This window comes from Chrysochloris asiatica, unplaced genomic scaffold, assembly GCF_000296735.1.
Source record: "Chrysochloris asiatica unplaced genomic scaffold, ChrAsi1.0 scaffold00080, whole genome shotgun sequence".
NCBI lineage: Eukaryota > Metazoa > Chordata > Mammalia > Afrosoricida > Chrysochloridae > Chrysochloris > Chrysochloris asiatica.
This window is the reverse complement of record NW_006408598.1, coordinates 7,688,939-7,710,704: the sequence shown is the minus strand read 5'-3', so window position 1 is coordinate 7,710,704 and position 21,766 is coordinate 7,688,939. Positions and strand designations below refer to the sequence as shown.

Genomic DNA, 21,766 nt, shown 5'->3' with positions numbered 1-21,766 from the left:
ATGTGTGGATTTCCCATTTCAGGGTCACAACAAGTTCTTCTCTATCCTAACTTGATTTTTAAGCATATGAGTTTAATATAAGAACACTTTCTCTTTGTAAAAATCAAACTATAGAGTAAGGACAGAGCTCTTTGATATTCCTCCAAAGGTAACCATTGTTTGGTTTGTTTTTTAATTTGGTATATACTTTTCCACGATTTCTGTGTATTTAAGAATATGCACCCATGCAAATACCCATAGAAAATGGCATTGTTTTGTGCATATCCTAGAACAAACAATAAACTATTGTCCATATTCAGTTGCTACATAATTTCTTAGTTCAATAGTTTGTCCTGAAGACCTTTTGCTGGTAGAAATCTAGACTTACCTCGTTTTTAAGAATGGTTGCCTCGTACTCTGCAGTAGGGCTGCAGGATCTTTAGTTACTCCCCTGCTCCTGAGAGTTTATTTCCATTTCAGTTCACCTCTGCTGTAGCCAGTCCCAAAGTGAGCCTGCTTTTTGTGGCCGGGGGAGTTTGTTTTTCCAGGTGCCAGTGGTGGTTAGTTTCTATTGAGTCCTCTTTGGCTCTGTAAACCCCAGTCACAACTGAAAAAAGCATCCCATGGATCTTCATGATTATTGCTTAGCTTGAATGCGTTGCAGTTACTGTGCATTTTGAGTGTCTTCCAACGTAAGGCACTCATCTTCTAGCATGATATCAGATAATATTCTGAATGATCGATAGAATTTTCAATGGCTGATTTTTGGAAGATTGCTACAACTCTCTTTCTGCTCTGTCTTTGGAGGCTCTGCTGACTGAAGCTTGTCTAGCTGCTGATATGTGGAAACTGGTAGCATAGTTTCTAGCATCATAGTAACACACCATCATTGCAGGTGGACAAGCTGACTGATGACTGATAGTTTTCTAGGCTGGCTACTGTGGGGTTCTATGTGTTTTTGTTTTGTTTCCTTTTAGTAGATAGTGTTCTTCTTAGTTTTAGGTATGAGAAACTTTTCTCATGTATTTTTTAACTTTTTATTGTAAATTGAGCGAAAGTCTACAGAGCACATTTTGGTTTTCCATTTACCAACTCAAACACATTTTGTTTTATCGTAGTGATTGTAGTCTCCTTAATGTACTATTACTTATTCCACTTCCTGCCTGGGTTTCCTTGATCCATTTTGCCTTCTTTCCTAGCCCTACTGAACTTTGTCGGTGAGTAAAAGTTGAGAAGGCTGCCCTTTTGATCTCAAGTGGTTGATTATTTTCCTCATCTTTTAACTAACAGTTTTAGACTAATGATTTCTAAGATCTCCAGCTTCCAAGTAATTTACTTGAACATATATTTTAAAATATAATTAAGTAGTACCCCAAACTTCATTTAACTAACATGTGGAAAATTAAGTTGGAGATTGTAAAAATGAATATACATTTTTACTTAGGCACCTAAACTCTCAAGTCCAGTGCTGTGACTGAAATGAGAACATGATGAGATCAAACTCTGAGAACAATAAAACAGTTTTTGAAATCATGTCTAACCATAGGAAGTTAATACTCCAGGTCAGATTGCCCCTGGGCATGGGTTTTTCTCTAACAGGAATTTATCTTGTAAAAATATTTGCCATTGTTTCCAAAGGCCTACATGCATGTCTCTTCATTCATTTGATGAATGGTTTACTGAGTCCTTGTTATATATGAAACCCTTAACTACAGAAGTAGCCAGGCAGAGAGGTTGCCTATGTTGATCGTTGTATGTTGGGGTTCAGGACAGATGGAAAAATAGAAAAACAAATAAATACATTTATATGATGCTTTCTGGCATAGGTTAAGTGCTACAGCCAGAAGAACATATACATATGAACACTTGCACAAGTATTTATGTGCCTTTGAAAGCTAGGGGAAAATTAGAGGTAGCTTAAATGTTCACTAGAGACTTTATAAATAATTGATAGTGTATCTATTTATGTAAAGGATACACAGTGGCTCGTATGAAGAAGGATGTGGATGTGGATGTGTTATATACTTAGATGGATATCTACAGTATACAAGGGACTTCAAACTACTCATGGAAAAACGGTGTTAAAAAATTATAAAAGTTTCCCATGAACTTTTTGAAGTCTTCTCAGATTTTTGTGTGAGAAGATCACTGAGAGATTCGTCTGTACAGTATCCCACAGTGCACGAAGGCGTGTACCCTGTGTAGGGACGGGCTCAGGTGTGTCTGTGGGTTTTTATATGCATGGGAAAAAATCTGGAAGTTACCTTGATCAATGACATTCTCTTGGTTATATAGGGGATATAGAGTATAAGGAGTTGACCTTTTTTTTTATGCACTTTTGCACTTTATAAAAACAAACATTTTTTATGAGCTTAAATTACTCTTAACCAGAAAAGCATAATGAAGAGGGGAGACACTGAATAAAAATAAAATGCGGCACCTTTAAGGTATCAGCAATACGTATGAGGTGAAAAATTGTGTAACTTCACTTGAAATGCATCATTATTCAACAAATAGTTGTTGAGGGCTTGCTATGTGCTTCTAATATAACAGTCAGCGAGTTGACTTGACTTGATTTTCATAGTTGCTGTTGAGTTGTTTCTGACTCATAGCGATTCTGTCAGGTAAAGCAGAATTAGCCCATAGAATTTCCAAAGCTGTACATGTTTCTGTAGCAGAGTACCACATCTTTGTCCCTGAGGAGCAGCTAGTATGTTCTAACAACTATCTTTGTGCTTAGCAACCAAGTGCGTAACTACTGTGCCACCATTGAGCCTGATTGCAGCAGTAGGTAAGCATTAGTAAATAATGAAATGTTATGAGTTTTGATGGTAGAATATGTTATTATCAGGAACAGAACTGCAAAGTTAAATATCATTGTTGGGTGTTGGGGATGGTAGGTCAGTTTCAATGTAAGTAGGGTGATCTGGGAAGCCTCACAGGTAAATCTGAGTAACCACCTGAGAGAGAGCTGAGGAAGCAAGCCATCGGTTGTTATCTAAGGGAAGAGTAATCAGGCAGGGGAAACAGTAGTGTAAAGTTGGGCTTGGTGGAAGAATAGCAAGGAGGCCTGTGGGCTAAAGGCTAGGGATGTAGCTTTGGCACAATGGAAGGTATGATTAGAGTGGGTGAGGAGTTGATAATGGGATCAGAGGAGGAGGGGCCTACTAGATCCTTGTAGGAGGTCACAAGGATGTAATTTTTATCTAGGTGATATGGGAAGCTTTTGAAGGGTTTTGAACAAAGGTTTAACCTGTTCTGATGTATATTTTAATTGCATTCCCTATTGCTGTGTTCTATGTAGACTGAAGGGTGTGTAAAGTCTTGGGCAGGAGGAAAGCAGAGATATCAGATGAAGATTGTAATATTCCTCTTCCAAGTGTAACTGTAGAGCTTGGGAAGTAGTCAGATTCTGGAAATCTTTTTAAGGTCAGAGCCCATAGATTTTATCAGGTGTCACATGTGAGAAAAAGCAACTGCTGAGTTAAATTTGGTCTAAGCCTTAGGACTTTGGAAGGGTAGAGCTTCTGTTAAAGGATGTCAGTAGTAGCACTGTGGGTTAATGCTCTGGACTGCAAACTTGGTTTGAACCGCAAGATAGGTAGTTCAAGTTCACCAGCTACTCCTCAGAAACCCTATCCAGAGTTGCTATGGCTCAAAACCGACTCAACACCACTAACAACAATAGATTGAAAGGAGTCCTGGTGTGGTGCTGTACGATAAGCACTCAACAAGGCCGGTTTGAACCACAAGGTCTTTGGTTCGAACCACCAGTCACTCCTTGGAAATCCTATGCAGGATTGCTATGAGTCAGAGCTGACTCGATGATACTTAACAACAATAATTGCACAGAATAGTAGTGGGCCAAATATAGATATTTAAAAGTAAAATTAACAACAGCAGCATAGATTGAAACTTTATGGAACCCAGCTGGTCTCTGATGACAACATGGAGTCGCTGTAATTTGGCGTCACCTGACGATGATTGCTTGGTTGGTTTGGGAGGTGGAGCACATATGATCTGAATAGACAAATCAATCCCTTGTGCTTCGGCAATCTATAAGCCTTCATGTGGAGACATCTAGTAATCAGTTGTGAGGCTGGAGTTCTGAGATGAGGCCTGGGCTGGAAATATTAATAACATTCAAAACTATGAGACGAAATGAGACAATCTGAAAGGAAATGTAGATCGAGACTCTAAGTCTCTAAACAGTCATTGACGAGTGGGAGTGTTGTCTGTGGGAGTATATTTTTAGAGCATAAAAGAAGTCATCAAGGAATAGACGAGGGGACTTCCAAAAGTTTTTGGAAAAATGGAATGAAAAGATAATGAGACTTTTAGTGTGTAAGGGGAAGGTAGACTCCCCACTAAGTAGTTTTCATCTTGCCTAGACAGGTCTGGTGAAAAGAGATGTGGATAAGATTCTTATGATTCAGTAGTGAGTAATTGTGACTGTCACAACTGTCAAGGTGGACCTTTTGTAATAAAAAGGGGGAAGTAGTTAATCTTACAGTCCAGGAACAGAGGACCCTAGAGCCATCAAGGGAGAAGAGCATGAGTGGAATGTGGGACCCTATACAGAGAAGAAAGACCACCAGTGATGGAGACAGAGATGAGGACGTGGAGGGAAGGAGCAACTGAGGACTCTGGACTCATGGAAAGAGAAAGGCTGTGTGATGGGGGCGAAGAGGCAGACTTTCAGAATGTGCCCTTTGGTTGTTTAAATGATTTTATATTCCTGAGTGCTTTTGTGTACATCCACCCCTATAAAACAAACAAACAAACAAAAAAAAACACACCCAGAGTGAGTAGAGGCAAATACTGTTGAATGATGATGCATGGAGGAGACTATAATCATTGCAATGAAACAATGAGTGTAAACCCAATGTTTTCCTATGTAAACTATCACTCAGTTACTCAATTCACAATAAAAACTTAACAACAACAAAAAAATTCAACAGGGCTCCATTTATATAGAGTACACTTATTTTTTCCCCTCCCTCTTTTACTGGGTGTTCCTTTGCCTTTATGTCTGCTGTGGGTTAGACCGTCCAGAAGTATCTGCCAAAATGTTTAATGATTTCTCATGGCACCAGTGGGTTACTTGAGTTCCCGCATAGAGGTAAGATGTGACTTTCAAGTTTGAAGAATGCCCTTGGACCCTTAAGTAAACAACTCAGAGTTGATAGACACATAAATCTGTAAGACAAAATAAACCAATTTTTTGTAATTAAAAAAAAAAGATGGGACTTTTCCATGAACTTTTTGAAGCCCTCTCGTGTAAGTCATTTAACAGTAGTAGTGTCTGAGGTTATATGAGACTTTTATTCCACCTTTCACTTTATATATTTTGGTATTTGAATTTTTGTGGTAAGTTTGGTAAAACCAAGGGAAAAGATACATTGCTTTAGAGTTTTGGAAGCGGCTTAGAAGTTAGGTGGTCCAAAACTCCTTCTTTCAAGCTATTGACAATCACTTGATCTTTTAATTTTATAAAAGACGAATAAGAATTAGTATTATATATGACTGCTTTGGAGTCCTGGTGTGGCCCCGGACTGCTAATCACAAAGTCAGCAGTTCAAACCCACCAGCCACAACTCTGAAACTCCATACATCTTTGCTCTGAGTTGGAACTGATTCTAATGCACTTAACAACAGCAATGACAATTACTAATTTAATTATAGAAACAATCACTCAATCATGATAATTCAGTTTATACTGATAAAAAATGGTATGATTTTGTAGTATTGTTCCTCTAAGTGTACAGAATGGTGTGGCACTATAGGGTAAGCACTGTACCACAAGGTAAGTTTGAACCATAAGATCTGTGGTTCAAATTCAATAGCCACTCCTCAGAAACCCTACACAGGGTCGCTATGAGTCAGAACCGACTCTGTGGCTCTTAACAACAGCAACAACACGTGTACAGAATACTAGTACATCAAATATAGGCATTTAAAAGTAAAACATGCACTTCAACCCAATGTATTACATTTGAATTATTTGAAATTTATTTGCTCGACTAGATAAATTAGACACATTTATCCTCACATGCCTTACGATTCAATCATTCCCTCAGTAGATGTTAAAGTATTTGAACAGACTCGTACAGCTGGATTTTAGAAATAGAAATCAGGTAAATCAGGATGCATGGCATTTAAAAAATATATAGATTTAACTTTTAGGGTTGTGCTATCCAATACAGTAGCCACCAGCCCTGTGTGCCAATTAAACACTTGACATATGGCTAGTTCAAGTTGTGATGTACTGTAAGGATAAACTGTTGGTGTTAGATGTCGTTAGGTGTCATTAGTCGATTCAGAGTGACCTTATGTGCAGCAGAATGAACCACTGACCAGGTCCCATGTGATGTTCACTGGCCTTGAACCCATTGGTGTATCCATTGTGTCAGTGCACCTCATGATGGGTTCTTCCTCTCATTCACTGACCCTCGGCTATACCAAACATGATGTTCTTCAACTGAAGACTAGCGCTTCCTGTTCACATGTTCAAAGTACATGATACAAAGTCTTAACTACCTTCCTACAAAGGAGCATTCTGGCTATACTTCTTCTGAGATAGGTTTGTTCATTCATCTGGCTCTATATTGTAGATTGAATATTCTTTGCCTACACTGTAATTCAGTCTCATCAATTCTTCTTCAGTCTTCCTTATTCATTATCTACCTTTCACATGTCATATGAAGGGATTGATCATACCAAGTTATGGGTCAGACACACCTTAGACTTCAAGGTGAAATCTTTGTTTCTTAGCACTTTCAAAGGGTCTTTTTGCAGCAGATCTGTACAATGCAATACGTCCTTTGATTTCTTGACAGCTGCTTCCATGAGTATTAACTTTGGATCCAAGTAAAATGAAATCCCTGACAACTTCAGTATTTTCTCCATTTATCATGATGTTGCTTATTGGTCCAATTGTGAGGGGTTTTGTTTTCTTTGTGTACTTGATATTGAAACTTAATGTGAAGAAGGCAAACTGTTTAAATTGTCATTTTTATATTGTTTGCAAGTTGAAACAATAACATTTTGGATATATTTGATTAAGTAATTTAAGTTAACCTCTTTACTTTTAAAATGTTGCTACCAGAGAATTTAAAATTGTGTCTGTAACTTGTACCATATTTCTTTTGGACAGTGGTGGTCTAAAGCAGGGTTTGTTGTATGGTCCCTGAACTAAGAAGGTTTGTTACATTTTTAAATGGTTGGGATGAACTCAACAGAAAAGTAATGCATGACACATAAAAATTGTTTGCAATTAAAATTTCAGCATCATAAATAAATTCTAATACTTCTTATTAGAAGAATTGATTGCAAACACTAGACTGTCCTGAAAAAAATGGTGGAAATTGCTTTTGTTACTTGTTATTGTAAATACCTACATAATATTCTCTATGGTGCCACTTGGCCTATTAAGCCAACAATACTATCTCGTCTTTTGCAGAAAGATTTTGCTGACTTCAAATTAGAGAGTCAATGTTTGAGTTCTGACTGTTCACTTTTTTTGGCCTTAATATCTCCAAGGTGTTTTTGTCATGTCTAACTGAGGATTGTAATTTGGATTTCAGTTTTGTTATAGGATCAAATAGAGTTCTGGTGTGGAGCTGTTGAATAAGCACTGGGCTGCTCACCCCACAGTCAGCAGTATAAACTCACCAGCTACTCCTTGGAGACCATATGCAGGGTAGCTATGATTTGGGACTGACTTGATGGCACTTAAGAACTGAGGATCAAATAAGGAGAATTTTTTTTTACTCAAAAGACTTTGTAAACATTCAAGTTCTATACAAGCGTCGCTCAGGGTTTAAAGTCCCTTAACCTCAGTACCAAGAACATGTTAAAAATGGAGGAACAAATATGTTCAGGCTTTCATTGTCGTGACCTGGTGAAGTTAATATTCAGATGCCTTTAATGAGATGTGCTAAATGTGGGTTTGTGGCACGGTTACTAATAGCCGTTTCCTGTGCTCTTTTCTTGAAGTTGAACGAAGGAGAAGATTTAACATAAATGACCGCATTAAAGAACTAGGTACTTTGATTCCCAAGTCAAATGATCCGTGAGTACAATTGCTTGTTAATCTGCATCATATATTTTTTTCATACCTTAATGTTATTTTTGTCGTATGTTGCAAAAAATGCTCAGTTATAGAAAGCTATAATAAGGAATCTCCCTTAGTTCTTTTGATTCCTAAGTAATTGTTACGTCTTTCTTTTGTTGAGTATCATTGAGTGAAAATTTCAAGGGAAATGCACTGTATGGTATAAAAGGGCTATTGGATAGGATGTGTTTATCTTTGTGTGAAGGGGTACTTTTCCAGGATTCGGAAATCCTTGGCAAATAAATACTGAGGTACTTAAAAAAATGCAACAGTTAACATAGTACAGAGAGTCCAGTCGCTGTGAAAGCAAGATTTGTTGTCTGTTTGCTCTTCAAGAATAGGAGCTATAAGCATTGATGAGCAGATATTGGAAACTGAGTTTAACAATATTTAATAGATTAAAAGTCAAGTGTCTTTATGAAAACTTACATGACATGCTCTTTTGTCTGTTTTACCATCAAGGAAGAAAAAAAGAAAAAAGTGTTAATCCTTTTGTGCCGTCAGGCCAATTAATTTTGATTTTAACTTTTGGTGGTGCCCCTGCCCCCATTTCAGGGATAAGAGGGGTACAGATCATTTTCTCATGCCTCCCATGCCAGCCTTAAGGTTACCTGCAACGTCAGCACATAGGACAACAAATACATAATTTTAGCCATTAGAAATTGGCCCACTTAAAGTCAGGAGCTTGGGGATATATATACTTTAATGACCCCCACAGGCCTTTTATGAAATTAGCCTTTGAATATGACCTTTTAGCTACCTAATAAAATGTAAAGATGAAATCAAGCATTATCCATGCAAGGCTTATTAAATTTGCTATTCACATTATTGTCAGAGAATTTGTGACCAAAAAAAAAAAAAAAAATATATATATATATATATATATAAAACCATTGCCCGTTATGAGGTGGTTTTGATAAATCTTCAAGCACAATTTCCATCTTCAACATTTTGCTCTCCCAGTTTCAAGGAAAGCCATTTTGAAACTCCAAACATTGAAATTCTCAGTTCTGCAGTGCAAATTTATCCTACTAAAGGGCTGTGACCTTCATTTCCTACAGTCAGTCTTGCATGATAGTTGAAATTGAATTCCCATTTTCCTGTTCTTTATCAGCTTTCACTTTTTAGCATATTCTTTTAAACTGTAGCATGTGAATCTCTTTAGCAACATATTATGAAATTATGGAGCTGCAGTGAAAGCCTGTATTTGCATATCTTCTCTCGCCATTGTATTGGGATAGTTATGTGTTTATAATCTGAACCGATAATGATCTTTAATTGTAGGTATTGTTTTAAGATAAAATGGACTGTATCTGAATGATGGTTTTTCCATGCTCGGTTTCTGTAGCATGCTTTGGGGCTGCGATACAGACCCAGTCTAACTGAGTAGGGTCTCAGCCCCATGTGCCCTCCTCCCCCAGGGAAAGCCTGCTTCTATTGATTTTGTATATTGGGGATCTGAGAACACTTTTATTTGAAGAAAAAAAAAATTTTTTTTATGTTCCTTTTCATTAAAAAAAAAAAAAAAGTTAGCAAATCTTCCCTTTAAGCCCACAAGTATAATTGATTGATTGGATCTTGGAAGGAAACAAAACTCAAGTGAATTGATTGAAATAGCCATTTCATAAAAACTTGTTCTAATACTAGTTCACACCTTATTGGCCTAATTGGGACATTCTTCCTTATAATTGCGTTTCTCTGTGGCTGCCTACGACTTTGATCTCAGCCTTGAACATTAAGTTTGCGGTAAACTTTCCCTACCTGCCCCCACTGTCTCACCCACTCCCCAGCCAGTAGCTCAGGACACCTCCCTGAGCTGCCATTTTTGGTGCTCAGTCCCCAGGTGTTAGCATCAGAGAATTCTCGGGGCACAATACCTCTGCTTCTCTTGGGAGACTTTCTGTTTTGTTCTTCATCTAACCCATGTGAGGATCAATTACTTGGCTTCTTTTAATGGTACTCCATTTGCCTGTCCCACCTGATACTTCAGATCTGCTCATAGTATCTGTAGATAATGGTGTACATGTGTCTCCAGACATTGAATTGTGTTCCTGCTCATCATTGTCATATGGTCATGATTATTTGTCGGTAGGAGGGCTCTGATTAATTAAAACACAATGTAGGAACATGTTGCACTAGTAAGCAGTTACGATTCATTCTGAATAGCTAGTTTTCTGGGATGCTTTAAGTTTTTTAAAGGGCTTTTAACTAAGGAGCTCTGGTAGCGTAGTGGTTACGAATTGGGCTGTGAATTGCAAGGTCAGCAGTTCGAAACTACCAACTCCTCCTCAGGAGAAAGATGAGGCTTTCTGCTCCTGTCAAGATTTACATCCTTGAAAACCCTGCTTAGGGTCGCTATGGGTCAGAACTGACTCGATGATGCTTAATAACAACAGCAAACTATGTTTTACTGGCATTCCTCATTGGCTCATATATGAGTGCATCTTTGCTCTAGGGACTATGAACTGAGAGGCACCTAGATTGGCATACCTGGGTTTAAATTCCAAACAAGCTCCATACGAGGTTGTATAATCTTGGGGATTCTTGTACTTCATTTTTCTCCTTTTTTTTTTTTCTTTTTCAAGGATACCAGCATGTTCCAACTTAGTCTGGTTTTATCTTGAAGAGTCAGTCTTATAATGTAGAGAATAGAATAGCAACTTGTTGCATAGACTTTGGAGCTGGATTGCTTAGATTCCCAACTCTACCACTTCCTAGCTGTGAGATATTAAGCAAATTACTTACCCTCTCTGTTCTTTGTTTCCCTGTATGTGAAATGTAGTTGCTATTAATACTTACCCACTGAAATCATCATGATAGAATGAATTGTAAAACACTTGTAAGTGTATCTAGCTCATAATAAATGCTACTTAAAGATACTTAGTGTAATTATTATGTTGAACCCTTAGCACACAATACCTGCTCCATTATGTGCTTTAAACTTTTTACAGCATATTTACATAAAATATCTCCTTTGATTCTAAGAGCATAACTTGTTATTGTTATTAAGTGCCATTTAGTTGGTTCCAGCCCATAATAACCCTGTATAGGGTTTCTTAGGAGCGGCTGGTAGGTTTGAACTGCCAACCTTGTGGTTCAAGCTGACCTTGCAGTCCAGTGCATTATATCAGGATTCTAGCAGCATGCCTTTAAGGAAGCTAACACAAGCTTGGTATTGTCCTCAGAAACCGTGTATATATGGACTCAGTGACAGTTAATAACAACAACAACATTGTCATTGTATGGGTGAGGAAACAGAGAGGTCAGGTAACCTTTGCTTGATTGTCCATGATCAAGTCCCAGGCTGTAGTTTTTATACCTCACACAATCAAGTAGTGACCCTTTCTTTTATCTTTTTATTTTTTCATTAAAAAAGATTGTTTTGTTTTGTTTTTCCTAACTAATTATGTCTGACTGAATTAAATTTATAGTCCTAGAAACATGTAAATATTTAAATTGGTGTTTTAGAATATTTACTTTGGCATAATCAGCAGGCCTACTTTAAATTCTGACTTCACCTTGTATTGCTTGTGTGACCTCTGGCCAGTTGAATCACCTTTGTTCCAGCAATGTCCCTCCCACACAGGGTACTGACCTTATACATTAAGTTTAGTTGTTAAGTGCTATGGAGTTGTATAGAAACCCTGTATAGGGTTTCCAAGGAGCGACTGGTCAGCTTGAACCGCCGACCTTGTAGTTCTAACTGACTTTGCAGTCCAGCGCATTAACCCCCAGTGCCACAGCAGGGCTCCATACATTAAGTAAGATCGTATAAAAGAGTTGGTGGGCAGTATGTGCCACAGGGCAGGCCCTGAATGAATTCTAGAGCCTCAAATCCTGAGAAGTCTGTTTCCGTCCATTTTCCTTAGAGACATGCGCTGGAACAAGGGAACCATTTTAAAAGCCTCTGTGGACTACATTCGAAAGCTGCAACGGGAACAGCAGCGTGCGAAGGAACTGGAAAACCGACAGAAGAAACTGGAACACGCCAACCGGCATTTACTGCTGAGGATTCAGGTCTGGGCCATGTGCTGGGTAGGGTTTACTACGTGTTGTTGTTGCTAGTTGCCAATGAGTCACGGCATCCTTGAGTACAACAGAGCCAATCATTGCCAACTCCTCTGTCATCTTCATGGTGTGCCATTGCTGTGGTCACAGGGGGCTCATCTTCCTGCGCTGTGTCAGACAGTATTCTATTGTGATCCTTAGGGTCTTCATGAACTAATTTTGGGAAATAGATCGCCAGACCTTTCTTCCTAGTTTGTCTTAGTGTTCACAGTCCACCTTAACAGGTTTGAAATACTGGTGGCTTTGTTTCCAGTATCACAGTATAAGAAATGTCTACTACCTGTTACTGTCTTCAAAAGAGCAGAAAGAAGAGTATCAGGAGCTTTTCAGGTTCCTAATACTTGTTAAATACAAAGATGCGATGGTATTTTGAAGATGGAAGGGGATTGAGGGGTCATTCATGATCAAAGCCCATGTTTATAGGGAGCTTGAGGACATCTAGAGGTGATGCCGTTGAATTATGATGCTGGCAAAGAATATTGAATATGCTGGAGAATGCCAGAGGATGTATTAATGTGTCTTGGAAGAAGTGAAGGCAGTGTGCTCCTTAGAAAAGGGGATGGTGAATTTTGGTTTCCAGGAGGAGTCACTCCCTGGAGAAGGACAGCCCAGCCACCCAAGTGGAGGATCTGGGAAAAAGAGGAAGACTCTTAGCCAGATGGATTAGCATAGTGTCTGTACACCACCAGCTCTGAGGCGGGAACAGGAGCTTTATTATATTGTATGTATAGTGGTAGCTATGAGTCAAAACTGAATTGATGGTGCCTAGCAACAACAGAATCTTATAATAAGCATTGTTGTTGTTGTTGTTGTTAAGCACCGTCCAGTCTATTCCAACCCATAGTGACCCTGTATAGGGTTTCCAAGGAGCAGCTGGTGAGCTTGAACCACTGACCTTGCAGTTCAAACAATTTTGAAGTCTGATGCGTTAACACACAGCGCCACACCAGGACTCCATAATAGCATTATTATCCTCAAAAATAGTTTTGAAGGATAACATCATAAGTATCTTTCACTTCAGTTAAACACATTTGAGGGTAGAGGGGAGAGAAATAATAATTTTTATGAAGTGTACAATTCATCCATCATTCCATTCAGTGAATGTGTTCCCTAATCGTGTTGTTCCAGACACTGAATTTCTTTAACAGGATAATTCATGTATAGTCTTCTTCATGTTCCACGACACTGTTCACAATGCTGAGGTTACACCTCTCCTCACACTGTGGGTCAGTAAGTGTGTGTCAGAGTGGATTGTGCCGTGTAGGTATCATGGCTGGTTTTTCACTAAGAGATTGCCAAGCCTTACGTCTGAGGTAGCTCTGGGTGGACTCGAGCCTTATGGTATTTACTGTTTGCCCCACCCAGGGACTTGTTTCCACCTCTCCCCTTTCTGGGCTTTTGTTGTTTGTTTGATATTATATCTCTTCAATGACTTGTTACTGTTGTTCGTTGCCTGTGACTAGGCTGCAGCTGGTGGCAGCCATGTTTAGAACAGAAACAAACTTAGCCTGGCTTTGTGCACTTGGTGTGGTTGAGTCCACTGTTGTAATCACTGTGTGTTCTCAGTGCCTTCCAACCTAGAGGGCTCAACTTCCAGCGCTTTATCCGATGATACGCTCTGGTGATCCGTAAAATAGATCACCAAGACTGTCTTCCTAGTCTGTCTTTGGAAGATCTTCTGAAACCTATCCTCCGTATATAACCATTGCTGACATTTGAAGTACTAGTAACATAGCTTCCAGCATTGTGGCGGGTAAAGCTCCACATACCTCAAGCTGATAGGTGAGTGTTGTTGTTGTTATTGTTAAGTGCTGTCAAGTTGGTTCTGGATTACAGTGACCCTATAGAGAGTTTCCAAGGAGTGACTGGTGAATTTGAACTGCTGACCTTGCAGTTCCCAGCCCAGTGTTGCTCCTATACTCAGATAGGTGGGTGGTGGCTTCAGTAAGTTTATTACTTTTGTTAAGTGCCACCAAGTCAGTTTCAACTCATAGCATGTATAGGGTTTCCAAGACTAAATCTTTCTGGGAGTAGACAGCCTCATTTGTGAGTGACAGTTGGTCTTGAACCACCAGTTTTAGAGTTCACAGTCCAGTGTTTATGCTACAGAACCACCACTATCCCACTTTAAGAAGCAGCCATAATATGTTGTTATTGTCATTAAGTGCCATCAAGTCAGTTCCAACCCATAGAGACCCTGTATAGGGTAACCAAAGAGCGTTTGGTGACCTTGAACCACTGACCTTGTGGCTCAAACTGACTTTGCAGTGTACCACATTAACCCACAGTGCCACTCCAGGACTTCCATTTATACCCATTTATAAAAGCTAGTATACCCACTTCAGAAGCAGCTTGTGCTAAGGGAGTATTTCTTTTGTTATTGTTGTTAAGTACCGTCTAGTTGATTCCAACCCATAGTGACCCTGTATAGGGTTTCCAAGGAGCTGACCTTGCAGTTGAGATGACTTTGCAGTCTGATGCATTAGCCCACAGTGCCACGCCCGATAAGCATTAACGTGTAGCTTCTACTTTGAAAGAAAACTGAGGTCATGGTTTGTTTTGTTTTAAGGTTGCAGGAATGTATATTGATATGAAATAGGGATATTGTGAAATTGGTGAACTGGAGATTCCAGAATGACGATGTCTTGGTTTTCTTCCAGCGTTGGAGTCAGGCAGCCATTAACACTTTTGCATATCACAGAAAACATTATTAATTAGGAAGGCTCTGCTGTGGTGCCATCAGCCAGAGTTCTCAAAATGCAATAGATCACATTATTTAGAAATCTAAGTAATGCTTTAATCAACTGATAAACATTTTTAATTAAACAACAAAGGATTAGAATAGAATGCTGGCCGTTCTTAATCCAAGTTTATAAGAACACAAACTGCTTGCATGGTGGGGGAGGGTGCGGTTCTTATTAACATAGGGGTGTAGATTTACAAGGCTGCATGCATGTTTTCAGCTTGGGCCTAAGGGCTTTTGTTCATTTGTACTCTAACTGATGCATGTAAAAATGTTACAGAAGAAAGAACCTAAAGCCTGAATATCAGTGGAATTGCCAGGTTATTACGTAGCCCAGGGCTTTAAAACCATGCCTGGAGAGAGTTGTTTCTGGAGGTTGTGTGAAGGAGTATACAGATGCATGGGTGACTTCCCAGGTACCCATTTATTCTTGTAGTGTTTCCAGAGATGGATATGCCAGGTCAAATCACCTTTAATACAGGTGGAACTGGACTTGGCAGGAACACCTTATTTCTAGACTTGTAGGCAAAGGTTGGAGAGTCCCTTTTCCTCTCTTATAATGGGCAACTAGCTTCAAACTTGTGTTCTATTATGATTGTCCCTTTTTTCATAGTGTCGTAAACCATAGAGGCTCCATGGTATAGAGAGTCTAAACATAAAGTTCACCAGGGAGTGACCTGAGTGGTTCATTTAAGAAGTGTCCATGGTCCTCAGAAAGAGAAAATGGGAAGAACTTGGTTGGAAGGCATTTTAGAACAGGGATGGAGAAACCCTCCCTCTGGAAAGACTGAATAAAATGGAGAGCAGGAATATGTCTTACAGATGAGAACTTGCTGATGAGAACTTGTTAGTGGAATAAAAACAAAACAATTCCCTTTACCGTGTTTGTTGTTAAGTGCCGTCGAGTTGGTTCCAACCCATAGCAACCTTGTATAGGGTTTTCGAGGAGCGTCTGGTAAGCTTGAACTGCCAACCTTGTGGTTCAAACCAACTTTGCAGTCCTGGGCATTAACGCACAGCATCACACCAGGACTCTGTGATGAGGTGAATTAAATTGTGTCTCACAAACGTAGTGAACTTGAATAGACCTTTGCAGCATTTGTTACATTCGTTACTAGCTACACCAGAGAGTCCCATGTTGCTTAGTTGATGGTGTATTTGGTGTCTTTTTAACTGCACAGCCAAAAGAAACATCTACCATTTCTCTGTTGTTGTTGTTGTTGTTATGTGCCGTGGAGTCGGTTCCGACTCATAGCGACCCTGCACAGGGTTTCCTGTTAAGTCCCAACAATTAGTTATGCCCTGGACTGCAACAACAATCACTTAGTAGCCATTTGGAAAGATTTTTTTGTTGTTGTTAAGCGCTTTCAAGTCAATTCTGACTCATTGCGACCCTGTATAGAATTTCCGAGGAGCAGCTGGTAGGTTTGAACTTCCGACCTTGTGGTTTGTAGTCCAGTGCTAATCCTACAGCACCACACCAGAAATCCATTTGGAAAGATAAAACACGTTTTTCTTTCAAGTCTGTGTTTTATCTTTCCAAATGGCTACTAAGTGAATGTTGGTTTCGTTGTTAAGTGCCACCGGTATGATCCTGTGTAGGGTTTCCAAGGAGCAACTGGTGAGTTTGAACCATCGACCTTGCAGTTCAAACCGACTTTGTAATGCAGCACATCAGCTCGCACACCACAGTCACCCCAGTTACTGAGGGGACGTTTGTGTCTGTTAAGCACTGCAAAACTTTCCAAACCTTGGCATCAGGTTGGACACCCACACCCTCATTTGTAAATTTTCCCTTGATATTCATATGGTACTTCCTTTTAATAACAGCAAACTTCAAAAGTGCAGCTTTGCTATTGAGAAGAATGTAGCACAGTCTACTGCTGAAACTGAATGATCTTGAGCTAAGTAGCTGTCACATGGTATTGCTGTGTTTCCCTTGAAATTGTAAATTATCAGTTAATTGCAAAACCCCTGGGAGCTTTCAGTGTAAGGTTTGAGGACCAGAGAACTATATTATCTAATAGTTTCCTTGAATGAAGCTCACTTTCAAAATTTTTCTTTTCCAATTTTTGTAATGTAAACTCCTTGTGAATATTTAGATTTTGTCTCTTTTGTTTTTCAAATACATCATGATATCAGTATGCCATTTCGGAAATCCTTCCACACACTGCTCATGGAAGCCTTCCGTGGTCTCATTGTCTACTCCAGGGGGGTTTCTGGGTTGTGATCTTCACAGAAGTAGACCACCAGACCTTTCTTCCGCAGCACTGAGGGTGTCCATGACATACTTGAGGAGTGCACAAGTTACCGATTTCAAAGAGCAGAAAGTTTTTATTTTGAAAACCGTTTTGCCCCTCCAAATGTCTGATTTTCACTTTTATTCTAGGAACTTGAAATGCAAGCTCGAGCCCATGGGCTTTCCCTTATCCCATCCATGGGTCTCTGCTCCCCAGATTTGATGAATCGAGTCATCAAGCAAGAACCAGTCCTTGGAAACTGTAACCAAGACCCGCATCAGCATCACACAGACTTAACTTGCACAACCACCTTGGATCTCACAGATGGTACCATAACCTTCAGTAACAACCTTGGAGCCGGGACTGAGAGCAACCAAGCCTACAGCGTCCCTGGAAAAATGGGATCCAAACTGGAAGACATTCTGATGGACGATACCCTTTCTCCTGTTGCCGTAACTGATCCACTTCTGTCCTCAGCATCGCCGGGAGCTTCCAAAACTAGCAGCCGGAGGAGTAGTATGAGCATGGAAGAGACCGAGCATGCTTGTTAGCAAATCCTACCTGCTCTGCATTCTCACAAACTGCTCCCTTTCTTGATTCATAGTTTTAATAATTTACTCAAATGGGGTTCTCTTGATAATTTTCCTTTAATATGAATTTTTTTTCATGCTTTATCAATAGCCCAGGATATATTTTATTTTTAGAATTTTGTGAAACAGACTTGTATATTCTATTTTACAACTACAAATGCCTCCAAAGTATTGTACAGTAAGCGTACAGTATCTGTGAACTGAATTCACCACGGACTTTAGCTTTCTGAGCAAGAGGACTTTGCGTCAGATAAATGTCTGTCCATTTTTATTCAGGGGAATCTTGGTTTGAGATTTTATGCCTGTGACTTCCTTGAAAATTAAAAGTAAAGTTTAATAATTGAAAGAATGTAAAGCAACCAAAAAAAAAAAAGAGAGAGAGAGAGAGAGAAAGAAAAGAAATCTATATTAACTTGGTTCCATTTTGTAAATGTTATTGATCCATTGGTACTGCCTTAAAGATACAGTACCCTTCGATCATTGTTTAGTCTTATATATTCTAAACTATTTAAAGAAATACTATATTCTGTAAAAGATGAAAAAAGTAAGTGCAGCCATTTTCATGAGGATTGTCTGGTAGGAAATATAAGTGCAGGGGTTGCTGAAGAAAAGTAGAAGTGGGCTCTGAGAGCGAGTCCAAGCCCAGTCTTGTCCTGTGTGTCCATGCCATCTGTTTCCATTTCCTCATCAATGAGTACAATTCAATTTTTCATGAAACATGTTTTCTTTTGAAATGGAAATGAATGTCCTCTTAAAGTAAAAATATTGAGGAGCACTGAAAATCGATTTTAAAGTTTTTTTTTTTCCTTATTTTTTTGCTTCTGATAAGAAAACCAAACTGGGCACATTTCTAATTGGCTTTACAATTTCTATTTTTAAGTTATGTTTTACTGTTCATCTGATTTGTACAGATTCTTTATTATCATCATTCTTTTCCACATGTTTGTATTGATTTTTGTAAGAGTATGCATCTTAAACTGAGGTGTTTTCAATATTTTTACAGCTCACGGTGGTTTTCCTTATCCTTGGTACAACACATCACAGAAGACATTTATGCCAGGTCTGTGTTTAAGGAGAGCTTTTGCGCATATTTTGTATATTACAGCCTCACTCAGAACTAACTGTTTTTTCACACATTTAAGGAGTAGTATTAATAGGTTAAAGCCAAACTTTCTAGAGAAAATAAACTTACATATTTATTTTAAGTGATATAAAAATAGCAATATTCTTGGAGACTGATAACTATAGCTTTAGTACGCCCATCACGGTCATTTAAATTGGGATTTATTTCAGTACACTTGCTGAAATTTTTTTTTTTTTTGAGAAATACTGTATTGGCAAGTTACTGTTACTTGATAACAATGTTTTAACAAACAGCAATGTTGTAAAGTTAGATTCAGTGCATTATCTACTTGTGTAGTCCTATGCAATAACAGTAGTGTTACATGTATTCTATGAGGCCTAGGCTGTTTTCTTCAGATGATAATATGGAGTTCTGAGCCAGGCTGCTGAATGGAGCTTCTAAGTTGCAGCCTCCAATTGAAGAGTAAGTGGTATACAGTATATCCATTCAGAATGAAGTGCCTTAAATATAGCAGTAGTCTTTGAGGGGGGGGGCAGCACTGACTGAAATATAATTTAAGAGAAAGTTTCATGATGGTCTCTGTAGTCAAGAGGAACATGTAGCGTGGTGCCTATGTAGACAATATAAGAGCTTCCAATTTTCCTTCCGATGTTTTTAATATTAAATATATTTTAGTGACAAGTGTGCCAACTTCATTCATCAGGAAACCTTATTCAGGAGGGGATTTTTTTGTTATTTTTTTAAGTGTTTAAATGTCAAATGTGAATTGATGTTTGGTGATGCAGAGTTGAGAAAGGAGGCGTGATTGTCAGATGTTTGAACGAATGACTTTGTGAAAATAATCTATTGCATAGTTCCCATGCGTACTGGGCAATGAGAATCCTTGGAAATGTTGATGTTGCTATCAGTTTGATAGCTTTATTACTTAAGGGGGGAGGGGAAATACGTTCCCATTCTTTCAACCCCCTTAATTGTATAGCTCTTTTTATTAGAATAGTGATGCAAATCTGCATGAACAGCTAATTGTACCATAGTGTTCATTGATACAATCATTGCATTGTCTCTTTTTCTCTTCATATTTATATGTGGGGGGGGGGCTGGGGGCTGAAGGTGAAGATTGCAATGCTATGATGCTAGTTTTCCTTAGCTGATTTTGAAGGATTTTTAAAAACAAGAGCCGGATTGAGTAACAAAGAATTACAGCCAGGTTTAGGCAACCTGACAGGAAGCTTTGTTCAGAGAAAGTATGGCATCTTGTACCACTTCCCCGAGTCTGGCAACTCCTGAGCTTGCGACCACCTGTTTCCCTGTCCCCTTGTTCTTAGAAGACAATTTCTGGGTGTGGCAGGTGAGCCAGACCAGGAGACTACTGCAGCCTTAGGGGTGGTTTTATTTATTTCTTTTTTGCCAAATCGTGTGTGGATATGTTGTAGGGGCTACTTAAGCTCAGAGGAGGTGGTTTGGGCATGCTATTTTGTATAAAGAGAACGACCCACACCCCCATCTCTAGCGTGCCGAATTGTGATTGAGGTCGGGCCTCCAGACGGAGTGTCCAAAATGCCAAAATTGTCCACCTGCCTCTGGGTAAGGCACTGGAAATACCAAACACTTCTGACTTTGCCAAAAAAACAAACAAACCATACAACCAACATGGTCATACATAGGATGACATGGTTCTTTCTGGTTGTTTTTTAAATAATAAAGCAATAAGAACAAATAAAATACATAAGAAGTTAAAAGACATAAAGCAAAAGCACAAAGGAATGTACTTATTGTTTGTGGAAAATGCACTGGGGAAAAGTTGATATTGAGAACAGTGTAAAAGAAAACTATTTCTTGAATAAAATGACAAATGACTGTCTCTTGTGGACGCTTGGTACTGTAATGTTAATAATAGTCCCCTGCTGTTGGATGCAGCAGTTATTTCTGTATGGTTCGTAGCACTGTATGTTACAGATCGCTACTAATATATCCAATGAAATACTCAAACTTTTGTTCTTGATAGCCTCATTAAAGCATTTGGTTTTTCACATAGTGGTTCCAATTGTGTTTAATGCCAACTTTAAATGTGTTTTGCCTTATCAAAAAAAAAAAAGTAGCCTTTTTCTTTCATTTAATGAATGACAAATTATATCAGAAATTTTTAAAAAGCTGGTAAGTATTCTTTTTGTATGTTGTTTTAAGTATCACTCTGAAATATTACTTTTTAATTTTAAATATTTTCAATTGCTTTATGACTTGCCATCAAATGAACTATCATTATGCAGGAATATTTTTCCCTTCTGAATTTAGGAAGATTTTTAAGCCCTCATTGTTAAGAATTTGTTTTTGATACAGGAGTTTTATCTAAAAGGTTCCAGTGAGAGATGGCTTTATATTAAGCGAAATTGTCAGAAAAACCCTTGCATATTTACAGCAAAGATTCTGAGTTTTTAAAATAATAAATTTACAATAATGAAAGCTTAATATACCAAGGCTGCCAACTCCTGTTTTTCCTTTTTTCTTTTTTTCCCCTAATACAGTACTTAAGAATCATTTGATAAATGTTGGATGTGAATTGGGAAGTGTCAGACAAAACATGTCTTTATTCCCTAGTTAGACCTTAAACTTCTGCCCTTTTAAAACATTCTGTTCTAACCTCTGGAGAACCAGCAAAAAACTTCCTGTAACACTTCTCATCTGATTGTCAGCTTATTTCTTAGATATTCTTCCTTTTTTTTTCTCTTAAATTATAACATACAATTATCGAAGCTTTTCCTTTTCTGAGATATTTGAATTATTTATAATTTCCATAAAAATGTGACTGTGTAAGGCCTGGAAACATATGGGAAGCATTAAGGTTTCTTACTCAAAAAAGGAGATTTTTCGGGATGAAATCAAAAGCAGGTTAAGTTGAAAGCTAGCACTGTTCGTCTCATTTAGCGTGCAACAGTTCCTTCTAGTTAT

At 38.6% G+C, this 21,766-nt stretch overlaps 1 protein-coding gene across 6 annotated transcripts in view; it reads left to right on the top strand.

The window, feature by feature from the left end:
- MITF (microphthalmia-associated transcription factor) overlaps positions 1-20,855 on the top strand; it is a 336,908-nt gene extending 316,053 nt beyond the window's left edge. For 2 of the 6 annotated variants that reach the window (XM_006865629.1, XM_006865628.1), the window contains exons 8-10: positions 7,978-8,053; positions 11,965-12,112; positions 17,296-20,855. In XM_006865629.1, coding sequence (XP_006865691.1) covers positions 7,978-8,053; positions 11,965-12,112; positions 17,296-17,697 — 626 coding nt within the window. In that variant the 3' untranslated portion in view covers positions 17,698-20,855. The remainder of the gene's footprint in view (positions 1-7,977; positions 8,054-11,964; positions 12,113-17,295) is intronic. The other 4 variants (XM_006865627.1, XM_006865630.1, XM_006865631.1 and 1 more) reach the window with 4 other exon arrangements.
- The last annotated feature ends 911 nt before the right edge of the window (positions 20,856-21,766 follow it).